This window comes from Apus apus, chromosome 4 (genome assembly GCF_020740795.1).
Source record: "Apus apus isolate bApuApu2 chromosome 4, bApuApu2.pri.cur, whole genome shotgun sequence".
Classification (NCBI taxonomy): domain Eukaryota; kingdom Metazoa; phylum Chordata; class Aves; order Apodiformes; family Apodidae; genus Apus; species Apus apus.
In genome coordinates, this window is record NC_067285.1 from 39,214,819 (window position 1) to 39,228,254 (window position 13,436).

Here is a 13,436-nt window from a genome sequence, read left to right on the forward strand (position 1 = left end):
CTAGGTTAGATGTGTGTAGAGGTAGTGGAGGTGCCAGAGGGAGATACTTTTGAATGGGGAAGAAGCTGTTGTTCCATGGGTACCCTTGGAAGGTGTGTATTTTCTGAAAGAAAATTATATGAGAGAAAAAGTGGATCAAATCAAACTTGTGCAGTAAACTGGACAGCTTGTTTCAGATGTAGGTAGCAGTAAATTTCCCACTGTGACATGGAGGTAAGTTCTGGCAAGACATGTCAAAAGTCAAGAGGACAAAGAATGAGGATGGGGGTAAAAGACAAAATTGTGGAGGGAGGCTGAGATCAAAAAGGTTTAAGGTCAGTGACAGAAACTTAGAAACTTTGGAGGACAAAGTCAGTTCTGCAGGGTGAGAAGTGGGCCTGAAGGATAGAGGTGAAGGATGCACCACCACTTCCTGAAGAAGACAGCCAGGGTCGAATGTGAGAAACTCCAAAGTCCTCTATTTGATTCTTTCCACTTGATAATCTGTTTCAACCAGTGCAGCTTTGCTGACATTCAGTGAAGCCTTTTTCTGCTGTCCCCCTGCATGCAGGATGGCAGAAGCCCTCAGCTGGTAACCAACCCCCTGGTCTGGGTGCCCCAGGGAGGCATGCTGCAGATCTCCAAGACCATTCTTCACGTCCAGCTACCTGGTGCCCGTGACTCTGAGATAACCTACACCATCAGCAAACCAAAACATGGTAAATATCTTGGGAGTTTTGTTGTCCAAAAGCAGCTGTAGGGCCTTGCTTCCCCCCCTGCGTGTCCCAAGGTGTGTCCATCTGCAAAATAAAAGTGCAGGATTCTGGTTAATTCTGGAAAAAGGATATTCCTCACAGACCTGTGATTGCCCACAACAAATAGCATTTGAGGGAATATTTTCTTAGAATACTGTGTTGAGTAAGTGCTGCTGACCTCCTTCCTATGCCAGTGGGTGTGCAAAGTCATGGTTGTCCTGCCTAGAATCTGGACTTACACAACTGTGTTTCATAGAATCACAGACTGGTTTGGGTTGGAAGAGACCTTCAAGGTCATCTAGTCCCAGCCCCCTGCATGGGCAGGGACACCTCCCACAGTGGCACCTCAATCTCCCCTCTTCCAGTTTTAATCCATCCCCCCTTGTCCTCTCCCTCCCTGCCATTGTCCCAAGTCCCTCCCCAGCTTTCCTGGAGCCCCTTCAGGCACTGGAAGGTGCTCTAAGGTCTCCCTGGAGCCTTCTCTTCTCCAGGCTGAACACCCCAACTCTCTCAGCCTGTCTCCAGAGCAGAGCTGCTCCAGTCCCCCTATCATCTTTTTCACCCTCCTCTGGACTTCCTCCAGGAGCTCGATGCCCTTTTTATGTTGAGGAGGCTCCAGAGGTGGACACAGTACTCAAGTTTCTCTGGTGGTAGGAAAATTCAGGTGGATTTACAGCCTTGTGAGAGCAGAGTCTTCCTCACTGCCAAAAGATAATCTCCTAGCATGAACGTCTGGTTTAAGAGGAGTGTAGAGTAACATCTACCTCTAGAAACTGCTGAGTAAAATTTACCTGCAGGAACTGGAGAACTCCCTAAATTTCATGACTTTTGGTTTCATTTCTAGTAGTGGAAGGGATTCTCAACTCCAGCAGGAATGGGTAACGTTTGCATCTCTGTATAGTTCTTGTCTCCAGATTTCTTTTTGAGAGGCTTTGATCTCATCTCCCAGACTTAACAGCTTTTCATTTGCTGAGCCAGATAAAATTAGAGGGTCCCTTTAGCAACATCATTGCTGTTTGGCTGCAAGGATAGGCTGGTTTCTGTGACAGCTGGTGGTGCCTGATGGAAACAGAAATGATGTTCTTTATGCAATTTAAGAGAGAAGTAATTAATTTGTATTCTCCCTCCAGTTTTCTGCAGGTGAAGGACTGTCTTTACCTTTTTAATGAGCATTTACAGGAAAACAAGAATTTTCCCCCTGAGGAGCTTGTCTTCTGCTGCCCAACCCTAACCAGAATTTATAATCCTGTATTTGTATCACCATAATTAGCTTTACTGTAATTAACTGCAGTAACCCAGATGGGTTTGTAGCTGCAGGTGAGGAATAAGCAGTAGAAATCAATGATCTTAAACATTTTATCTAAGATACTGTTTCATCTAGAAAGGTAGGGAAAAAATCAGGTGGAGAAATGTGGAAAACGTGTCCTTCCTCAAGGAGGGCTTATCTGAGTGTTTGAGTAATGGACAAGTTCCTGACTGTAGCAGATACATGATTTGACTTTTAGGCAGGAAGGAAAAGCACTTTAGAAGGAGCTACTACATTTCTGCAGCACAAATACCTGGGCAAAGAATGTTTCCTGCCCTTTATTTCAAGGCTCTGAAACCAAACAAAAGGGAGATAATTAGGGAAGGAGGCTCTCTGTCCAGATCCCCTCCCTCTGCAGGGCTTGATTTGGTCCCTAGAAACACAATCAGTGTCTTCCCTTCTTAAATATGAGTTTAGAAGAAGACGTGTGGACAAAGCAGCTGTATCTTCTAATTGATTCTGCTCTTCCTCTGAGAGAGGTAAACAATATGCAGGCCCTGACTCCTTGGGGTTTGTGATTAGCATCTTTAGAAATCACAGGGAAGATTAAGGTGGGGAATTCCCACCAGCAACAGCATGAGATGGGGAACTAAATTAGGGAGGTGATAAGGGAATATTGGCGTCGGGTTTGAGGATGAAATGGGAGTGTGATTATTTCAGCTTGGGGAATTGGGTTTTTGGTTACTCCAACTGTTTGCAGGTGGTTTTGGGAAATGAACTGGGGGAGCTGATGGGTATTCTGCCTAACAGAATGATTAGTGCTGTGAGGAGACTTGAAGTGATTTATAATCATGGAATCATAGAATTGTTTGGGTTGGAAGGGACCTTCAAGATCATCTAGTCCCATGCCCCCTGCATTGCCAGGGACACCTCCCACCAGACCAGGTTGCTCCAAGCCCCATCCAACCTGGTCTAGAAGACCTCCAGGGAGGGGGCAGCCACAACCTCCCTGGGCAACCTGTTCCAGCATCTCACCACCCTCACAGGAAAGAACTTTTTCCTAATGTCCAACCTGAATCTCCCCTCTTTAAGCTTCAGACCATTGCCCCTTGTCCTCTCACTACACACCCATGTAAAAAGCCCCACCCCAGCTTTCTTTTAGGCCCCTTCAGATACTGGAAAGTTGCCATAAGGTCACCACAGAGCCTCCTCTTCTCCAGGCTGAACAAACCCAACTTCCTCAGCCTGTCTTCATAGGGGAGCTGCTCCAGCCCTTTGATCATCTTCTTATGTTGGGGGCTCCAGAATTGGACTCAGTTCTCCAGGTGGGGTCTCACCAGAGCAGAGTAGAGGGGGAGAATCACCTCTCTCAGAATATATGGGGCTTCTGAGTTAGTAGCCATCAGGGATGCTTTCAAAGACTGAGAGAAAAGCACAATATACAGTTACTTAAAGAGCAGCTAAATTACATGTAGCCAGGAGTGATAAAGACAAGGGGAGACATACAATTTTTTCACAGATGATATGTTGACTCCAAAACAAGCAAATTCCATTGTGAAATAGGAAAAAAAAGCCATTTCTTTGGGTGCTGCAGCTCTTTGCCAGGTTTGAATTTTGTTTATGCCTGTGGTTGGGGAAAATGGCCTCATCAATTAAACTGAGGAGCAAGGATTTGATACCATTTGTGAGATTTTATTACAGCTTCTTGGCCATTAGTACTGGCATCAAAATCCAGCCCTTGCAGGCACTGGTGAGGAAAGCAGATAACTGCTGGGACGTGGCCCCATCCTGCTCTTCCCTGTCATATCTGCAATGAAGCCAGTGATGTTCCAGCCCAACTGAGAATCTATTTCTGACACAAAAGTCACAGATAAGCTGGATGTTAGAGATATAAAAGCTGTACACTCTACTAAAGGGTGGCAAACCAGGGCAGACAGCCTTTCTTTGCAGCCTGTGACACAGAGGTCCTTTACTGTATCTGTTCAAGAGCTCTTTCTCAGTTGAAGATTTCTGGTCAGAGAAGTCAGCTGAGGATAACTTTTTTTGGCATAATAAGTCCCCAAAAGTGCTAGAAAAGAGCTGACCTTGAAAAAATGACTGTGCTGTATTCTGGTACTGAAGTTGTACCCTTGAGAGGGAGCTGGATAGTCTGCTGCAATGCTTTTTAGCCCTGATTGTGTCTCACTCCTCTCTTCACCCTTCCCAGCAGCAGAAAGTGAGGTGATGTCCTTTGCATCTGTTTTTCTGCTGTTTTATCTAATGAGCACATTTCAAGGTTGAAATGGGCTGGTCAGTGGGCAGGATGGCATTTTGGGAGTTGAAAGTTGCAGGTGCTGTTCTTTGCTTCACCGTGTATTTCTTCTGTGCACTTGCAGGAGTTACTTGATCTGCCCTGTTGCCAAAACAGGAGATCAGATTTCCCTGTGTCAGTGGGATGTTGGAAGGTCCCAGCTGGGGTTTCAGGAGCTCTACTGCTATTTCTGTTAGTCACAATAGATGGAAAAAGACTAAGACTAGGTGGACATTTGTCTCGGATGCTCCTTAGCTGGTGAAAAGTCATGAGTTCCTCCTTGTTTTCTCACAAGTTGTGCCCTGGCCTGTTCTTTGCTTTTCCCAGGTGAAGTGGTGCTTCTGGTCCCAATGCCAGCAGATGGCCCAGCAGACTCATGGCAGCTTTTGCCCGATGGAAGAGCAGCCTCACCTACAACCTCTTTTACCCAGCAGGACATCAATGAAGGCATTGTGTGGTACAGGCACTCTGAGTCTGAAGTAGAGAGTGACTCCTTCCAGTTCCAGGTACTTGGGGGTCATAACATAGCTGGGGTTTTTCTCTGAGATGACTCCCCTGTATCTTGTGACCAAAAGGTTTAATAGTCTGTATTTACAGATGACTAGGGTGTATGTAGGTGTGTCTTGCTATAGGTAAATATGCATCTGCTTGTTTTGTTGGTCATGGTGAATGCAAACCATAGAATCATGGAATGGTTTGGGTTGGAAGGGACCTTCAAGATCATCTAGTTCCAACCCCCCTGCATGGGCAGGGACACCTCTCACCAGACCAGGTTGCTCCAAGCCCCATCCAACCTGCCCTTCAACACTGCCAGGGATGGGGCAGCCACAGCTTCCCTGGGCAACCTGGGCCAGGCTCTCACCACCCTCACACTCCAGAATCTCCTCCTCATGTCTCACCTAAATCTCTCCCAGTTTTAATCCATTCCCTCTTGTCCTCTCCCTCCCTGCCCTTGTCCCAAGTCCCTCCCCAGCTTTCCTGGAACCCCTTGAAGCACTGGAAGTGCTCTAAGGTCTCCCTGGAGCCTTCTCTTCTCCAGGCTGAACAACCCCAACTCTCCCATCCTGTCTAACCATCACTGTGGGAGAATCTTCCTCATACACAAGAGAACTTTTGCTGCATGTAGGATCCCCAAGTTTTAACTGGTGGCAGTGGAGCCAGCCAGGCAGCCACCCGCAGTGTTGAGCTGCAGGCAGTGGCATTAAGCTTCTGGATGTCAAATCACAGACCATATTGCAGACCTGGAGAAAATTATCTTTCAAGTAACTTCTACTGTTTAAGTTATTAAACTAATAGCTGGCCTGATTTTCTGTGAACGATTCTGTCTTGGGGAGGAAAGGGTTTTGTAGAAAAGCAGTGATGTTCCCCTAGTGCCTGCTAGCTCAGCTAAGCAGGAGAGCTCTCTGAGATCAAGTGTCCCCAGAGGGAATGGGCAAACACTTAGAAACTCCACAGGTTGAAGCTACCAGACTTTTAACATCCCATCAGCACCACAGTGTGTCCAGAGACTGCTTCTTGCTGTGCTGGTGATCCCTTCTCCATGGGACTTTTGCCTGTGGGGTAGGATTGTCCCTTGGAGACATGCTGCTGATGTCCTTGGGTTGCTTTTGATGCAGAAATAGGAACAGGAAATCTTTGTCTGGAGGTCCTCAGAAAAGGTAACAGAGGGCCAGGAGATCCTTACAGAGGCATCTCTTAAGGCATCCCTGCCATCCTGACCTCTGGAAAGAGACATTCCTGCACAAGGTGTGTAAATGCAGCTCATACGTTTTGCCCCATCCCTGACAGTGTTGAAGGGCAGGTTGGATGGGGCTCTGAGCAACCTGGTCTGGTGGGAGGTGTCCCTGCCCATGCAGGGGAGTTGGATCTAGATGATCTTGAAGATCCCTTCCAACCCCAACCAGTCTCTGATTCTATGCTATCCTGGCTGTTCTGATGCCCCCTTTGCAGTTCAAACAGGAGGTTTGACCCCTTGATGCTGCATGGCCAACACATCTCCCTCTCAGAAAACCTGTCATGCTTATTCCGAGTGCAAACTTGTCTGAGTGCCTTTTTCAAAATGAGTTGGTTTGCAGGCCCCCAGATCAGACAATCCTCCTGCTTCCTACAGCTCCTAAGCTCTTCATTTAATTTTTGCTGCAGTTTACTTCTCACAAACAGACCAAAAGGGGCAAATACTCCCCAGCAGATGCAAAACGACATGAAGTCCCACCTCGCCACAGATTAACGGCCATAAAGTGCCTCAGGCAGGTCCTTGCTGTTTGCTTGGAGGGTTTAACAGCCTCCCATCATGCTAAGCCTACCTGCACGTGCAGGATTTGTTACATCTGGTTTACAAGTCAGGAGCTATTACTGTAGCACCAGAGAGGCAATTAAGGTAATTTCTGAAGTAATTAACGTAAGTGATAACGAGGAGTCGGTGAGCGTCAATGTTGAACAAGCTAATCTTTAGCTTAATTGTGACATTCCTCTTACAGACTCTGCATTTTGGATGAGTTTAATTTTGGTTTTTAGTATCATGGAGCAGCAGCAGTAATTGGGTGGAGAGCCCTGCTGAGAAAGGAGGCTGCAGTTCCTGGCTCACATGAGCCCATGGACTGGGGCATTTTATAATGGGCCACCACATTGTTTCCAGCAGCATTTTGGCCATGACCAGTCAAGTAACAGCAACTCATAACAGGTCCAGCAAATGGCTAAAACAGTTTCATTCCTTTCAGCAGAACATGCATTTTTATGCCTTTTCTTGAAATGACTTCTCTGCTGATGTCCATTCTGGCTCACAAAGTCCTCTGTTGAATTAAGGAAGCATGGACTTCCATCCTTGCAAGATGAATTCAGAACTGAGTCTAACAAAGAAGGGGGCTGTATTTCTTTGGGTGCTTGCCTCATCTCAGCACTGCTGTGAACTTCTTTCAAGCTTATCTCTAGGGAATGGCTTCGGTCCCTTCAGTTGTTACAAAATTAATGTTATTGGCTTTGTTATTTTTGCATCACCGTAGAGTTGTCATCGTGAATTAGATCCTGTTGACTTTACCTGGGTGTTACAGTGATGTATGTCAGGATGTTGTGAGTCTCTGTGGAGCACCAGCACAGCCTGTCGTGGAAGATGTTGGGACCACAGCAGTCACTGCCTAAGGCAACACCATTATTAGAAGACCAGTTACCTGCTCAGCACCAACTGGTTGTCATTTTGAGGGTGGGAGGAAGGCTGAAAAGCCCATTCTTTTTTCTGTTCCTGTGATGAAAAGTTCCACTCAGTTGTACAGAGAGTTGGGGTGAAATGCAGCAGAACTGTGGCAGTGGGGGAGGCAGGTGGAAAACTGGAAAACAGGTCTTTTTCTAGATTGTTCAGGCAATAATGGAGAAACTGGGAACTATTTAAAGGCCTCAGTTCCCATCAACCCTTTGTGTGTGTTTTGGGTTGTTATCTGCAGGAAAGGTATGTCTTTTCCTTCCCAGGCCAGGAGGAGAGGGAAGGTATGAAACTGGTCTAGAAGTGTCCACCCATTCCATGTGCTCTTTCTTTCCCAGGTGTCCAGCTCTGCTGGTCCACAGAGCAGCTTGGAAAGCCACGTGTTCAACGTTGCTGTTCTCCCACAGACACCCAGAGCACCTCAGCTTTCCCTGGGCTCCTCTTTGCACATGGCTGTAAGTGTGAACCCACATGGCTGGTGGGTGCCTTCTGTCTTCTCTCTTTGCAGTGTCCAGAGCCTCACATAAAGCAGTAACCACCCAATTGTTGATTCACTGAATGGGTTGAGTTGGAAAGGACCTTAAAGATGATCTGGTTCCAACCTCCTGCATGGGCAGGGACACCTCCCACCAGCCCAGGTTGCTCCAAGCCCCATCCAACCTGCCCTTGGACATTTCCAGGGGTGGGGCAGCCACAGCTTCCCTGGGCAACCTGGGCCAGGCTCTCCCCACCCTCACACTAAAGTAGACATTCCTGGACTTATTGTTCTTGTTCTTGATTCAAAAATGGAACTGAATCTCTGGAATAGTGTGTGTGCACTAGAGAGAGAACTGGAGTAGAAATGGGGGGAAAAAGGACAGGTTAGAAGAGTAAATTATTGGGGGGGAAGAAAATACCCAGAAAACATTGAAAAACTCAGTATTAAAAGTGATGAATGTGTAGGCTAGAAAGGAGAGGGAGAGAGAAGGAAAAAAAATCTAGGTTTAACATCTTTTTATAGAATTCTTAAGCCTTTCCTGAGAAGCCATGACAAATGGCAAGAATGAAAACCTGTGGGTTAGAGAGACTGTGATGGATAGAGTTTGCCACTGTAGACTTCATCAGAGCTGCAGCCCACCCACATCAGAAAGTTTTCATCCATCATTCTGGCATCAGGAACCCAGACTATAATAGATGTGGAGAGCATTCAGGCAAGCCCGTGAGATCTGCATCCTTGGAAGGGAATTGCCTTTTCTTGCAGCACCAGCTCTGGGAATGTCCATTTTGTTCAGAATGGTCTCTCCAACATTTCCCTGACCGTGCTGGTCGAAAAGATGACCTCAACATTCAGAGTTGGTTTTGGGAGCTCTCTGACTTTGCTGCATGCCTTCTCCAGGTGATGTCCCCATCACATATGCCAAACCTTCCCCTCTCCTTCTCCTGCTGTCTCCTCTTCTTGGATTTTGTAGGGAGGGATCCCAGGTGCATGAGCTAGAGGGGAGCTCCAGGGCTCTGCACCCTGGTCACCTGTTGGGATGCAGAGAGCCAGGGAGTTTGATTTTGGCGTCCCCTTGGCATCATAGCTTGGTTATGGTCTGTGAGGCTTTCAGAGGAGGACCAGGGTCATAATCCACTGATCAGTGGTCCTGAGCTGAGTGAGACAGGGCGGGCTGTGGTGAGAAAGCAGAGATGAGGACTTAGAAAAAACACCAAGGGAGCTGAGACCAACCCTCCAGGCAAGAGCTGCCTGCAGGGAGAGGGAGAGCTGGGTCTACAGACTGGAGTGTAGAGCAGTCATCTTTGCCATTCTTTATTCCTGATGGTTTCTTTGGAGCTTGTGAGGTGCCAGCAGAATGCTTAGCATCACCAAACAGAAATCCTGAGCCCTTGGGCACTCCCTGACAGGCAAAAACATGTCGAGAGGCCTGTGCAGTGCAGGAGAGCACATGTGATAGACCTGCCAGGGGTGGTGGGTCCCCAGGAGAAGCCTCCAAAGGGGGAGCAAAGGACTTTCTAAGCCAGCACAGCCTGGAAAGGCCAAAGGAGGCAGTGGGAGAGGGGTTAGGGAAAAGTCCATGAGACAACAGCCTTGTCATGGTTTAAAAGAGTGGTGACCTTTCACAGGCAGTAATAAAACATGCTCAGGCTGCTACTTGGAGCAATAGGCAGTGATGTGTCTTCCTGCTCTTGACTTTTTGTTCTTGTCATTAGTGACAAAATTGATGGGAGAGCTGTCTGGCTGAGCCATGCAGTGCTGGATTTCATAGCTAATTACACACCACAAAATTCAATAGGGCCATAAACCATGTTTTACTGAGGGTTGCCTCACAACCTGCCTTTGGGAGAGACAAATAGGCCTGGGAGGCAGCTGTGAGACAAAGCCTCACCTGAAATCTTCTCACCATAAAGTTGCACTTCTGGCGTCAACGTGATTTGAGTTCTGTTCACCCTGGTTCAGACTCCTTCAGAATTAGACTGGCTTCTTGGCTGAAGAGCAAGCACAAGATGTCAGGTCTTCCCATACCTCTGGTCTTGGTCTTGAGAAAAGCCAGAGAGGTGAACTGGGGGTTTGGTGGCATTGGTGGGGCACTGAGCTGTGGTCAGGGGACCTTGCCTTGCTGGTGTCCAGGCCAATGTCCAGCCTGTGACCCAAGGCCAGCAGAATGGGACACAGGCTTGACAGGGTGGCCTCACAGGTCCAGCAGGATTTAGTGGGCTGTTCTTGCTGTGGCCTGTGCAATCTTGTAATTTGTTGCTGAACCAAACCATTTCACGTTCCAAAGCAGATAAATTAATTGCCCCTGTCCTTAATTTGGCTTGTTCTCTCCATCATCATGTTTGTGATTAAGAAATGAGCTGGGTGCTTTTCATACCCAGCTGAACTGGTGGAATTCGGTGACTTCTCATAGCTGGTAATTCCACAGGATTAAGGTCCATGAAGACATGCAAGTGAACTGCCTTTGTGCACTTCAGTCTGGTCATGCAGCAAGGGTCATTCCTGTAACACACTGCCCACCTTTGGCTGGTGATAATCTTGTAATGGAAAGAGCAGAACATTTTTTTGGCAAGTTTAAACCAAAAGATAAAGCTTTGGTTCCTCTCTGTTCTAGTAGAAATGACTGAGTTATTCTCAGGTTTTCTTGTAAAAGCAGCCCAGCCACATCAGACTGCACCAGAAAACTACATAGGCAATGAATTTTCTCTTCACCCAAGGAGTTTTTCATCAAATTAGATTTTTCTTTCTCTCTTCTGAGTTGCTGGAGGTCAAAGAAGAAAGTCCTCCACATGTGAGTGTGGAGGTTGTGCATCTGCAGAGGACAGAGTGCACTAAAACCTCTGCTACTTTCCTGGGCAGCCTGAAAGCGGGGATAAGCTCTTAGTTTTATGAAGAAGGAGGTGTTTGTGTCTTTTTTTATAGGTGTTGAAGCCCCTTCTGGTTCTCCAGAAAGGATTTAACAGAGCTGGGACCTGTGTTAAGCTCCCTTCTGCTGAGCATGGTGGTGCCCAGCCCCTGTGCTACACATTTGGTTTGGTTTGCAGACAAGCTGAAAGTGAGTTTAGGTGACCCATAAGACTCTAGCACATTTGAATTATTATCAAGGTTTACTGTCCTCTCTAATCTCCTCCCAAATAGTCCCTATTCCATACAAGTTTGAGAGACTTGGTAAAGGTTCAGCCCATCCATCCCTTGTCAGTTTGAGGTCGAAGAACTAGGCCTGTAACTGCAAAGACTCTCTCAATCTTTAACTCTAGCAAAGCAAATTCTCGTTGAATGCATTTTTGGGGTGAATCTTCCCATGTCTCTGGCCCTGATGCTCATGGTCTAATGTGTTTATTGAGGTGCTGGAGGACCGTGTGACAGTGATTGAGCCTCATCACCTCTCCTTTGTAGCCCCGGAGATCCCCAGTGAGAAAATCCTGTTCAACGTGACTGTCCCTCTCCTTCCTGGCCAAGGCAAGTGCACCTATTCAGGATGTGGCAGCTTCCTGGTGAATTAACTGGCATGCTTTCTGAGCACATCTCATTTGTCCCCTCAGAGTATCACTCAGTGGAGGCATCTGTTCAGCCTCCTTCGTTGGCTTTATAACTCCTGGTTTCTTAACCTGATTTCCTCGGCTTCTGAAGGAGTAAGCCACAGAGCTCAGTTTTCTTCCAGTTTTCTGGAATAAGTTGAATGTTGTGCCCCATGGTTTTCTGCTTTCCACCTCTAGTGAGAAGAAAAGACTAAGTGAGGAATCTTTGTTTCAGTTCTCATGTCCCAAGAATCCATCCTTGATGCATTTACAGCCATCTGACCCACTCGGGAGCCACAGAAGATGTTAGAAGAAGTACCTGGGGAGAGAAGCAGCAGCTGTGGCCTTTGGTGTCTTGCTTTAAAAGTAAAAATTAATTCCTCCTGTTAATTCTGAGCTCTCTCCCTCCATAGGTATCGTGGAGCACAGAGACAGGCCTCTCTCCCCAGCCAGGTCTTTCACCCAGGCAGATATCAACCGTGGCAAGGTGGCCTATCGTCCGCCCGCTGCAGCTCCTCACCTGAGGGAGATCATTGCCTTTTCCTTTGCAGGTAAGGACCTGCGTGGTTTCTCTCATGCCAGGTCAAACTAGTAGAGGTAGCTGGACTGCTGGTCCAGTCCAGTCCTGGAGTGACTTCATGTGTTCCTGAGGGCACCAGGCTCCAACGACACAAAGGAAGCAGCTGATGCAGAGGATTGTAGGATGAAGTGGCAGGACGTGGGAGATGCAAAGCTCTGCATCACCTGGCCCTCCCTGGCTGTCAAGAGGAGCTTCACAGTTTGGAGGAGGGGGCAGGATGGTTTTTCTCATGACCTGAGGAGGGGAAGGCAAGGAAGGAGTGGTTCCCTTGGTGAGGAAAGACTCCAGCCTGGCTGAATTGCTATCTCCAGAAGCTGTTCAGGTCCACAGCAGTGTGTGCTTTCCTGTCCTGACCGCAGTTCCTCTGTGCTTGTGTTTGTCCCCTCAGGTCTCCCAGAGTCAGTGAACTTCCGATTCACAGGTATGTGAACCATTTGCTTTTTCCTCATCAAAGCACTTTTTATCCTTGTGCCCTTCATGTTGCCTGTTATTCCTTGACCTCTCCTCTACTACAACACCACCTATGAGAACTCAGTAGGAATTTCTGGAAGTCATAGAATCATGGAATGGTTTGGGTGGGAAGGGACCTTCAAGATCATCCAGTTCCAACCCCCCTGCATGGGCAGGGACACCTCCCACCAGCCCAGGCTGCTCCAAGCCCCATCCAACCTGCCCTTCAACACTGCCAGGGATGGGGCAGCCACAGCTTCCCTGGGCAACCTGGGCCAGGCTCTCACCACCCTCACACTCCAGAATTTCCTCCTCATGTCTCACCTCAGTCTCCCTCCTCCAGTTTAATCCATTCCCCCTTGTCCTCTCCCTCCCTGCCCTTGTCCCAAGTCCCTCCCCAGCTTTCCTGGAGTCCCTTCAGGCCCTGGAAGGTGCTCTAAGGTCTCCCTGGAGCCTTCTCTTCTCCAGGCTGCACAGCCCCAACTCTCCCAGCCTGGCTCCAGAGCAGAGCTGCTCCAATCCCCCTGTCATCTTTGTCACCCTGCTCTGGACTCTCTCCAGGAGCTCCATGGCCTCCCTATTTTGGGGGCTTCAGAACTGGATACAGTCATGGGGAAATGCTCATGCCTGGGAAAACAAATTTGTGTCCCAACAGTCTTCTGTAGAAGCTAAGCTGCAGCTCAGTAGAGACATCTTTTTCTAACAGTTGCCTGAAATCTGTTCTAAAAGCCTGATTTGTTCCTGTTTCCTCCCAGTGTGAACAAGGACATCAGGGTTTTACTCTACTTTTTTGTTTTTAATACAGCATGAGAACATTTCCACAATGAAATTGCTGTTGATCAGTTGCTTGCTTATTCCATTTCCCTTTCCATGTGCTTTCTAGCACAGGTCTGCAAGATGATCCACCAGCAAGGAGAAGTCTGTGTTGTGACTTATGAGCACACGTGGAA

The 13,436-nt window shown here is 47.7% G+C and overlaps 1 protein-coding gene across 1 annotated transcript in view; it reads left to right on the forward strand.

Moving 5' to 3' along the window:
* FRAS1 (Fraser extracellular matrix complex subunit 1) overlaps positions 1-13,436 on the forward strand; it is a 164,752-nt gene that overhangs the window by 112,203 nt on the left and 39,113 nt on the right. The window contains exons 29-34 of the mRNA XM_051618261.1: positions 551-698; positions 4,598-4,776; positions 7,802-7,918; positions 11,283-11,397; positions 11,870-12,007; positions 12,425-12,457. Of these exons, the coding sequence (XP_051474221.1) occupies positions 551-698; positions 4,598-4,776; positions 7,802-7,918; positions 11,283-11,397; positions 11,870-12,007; positions 12,425-12,457 (730 nt within the window). The remainder of the gene's footprint in view (positions 1-550; positions 699-4,597; positions 4,777-7,801; positions 7,919-11,282; positions 11,398-11,869; positions 12,008-12,424; positions 12,458-13,436) is intronic.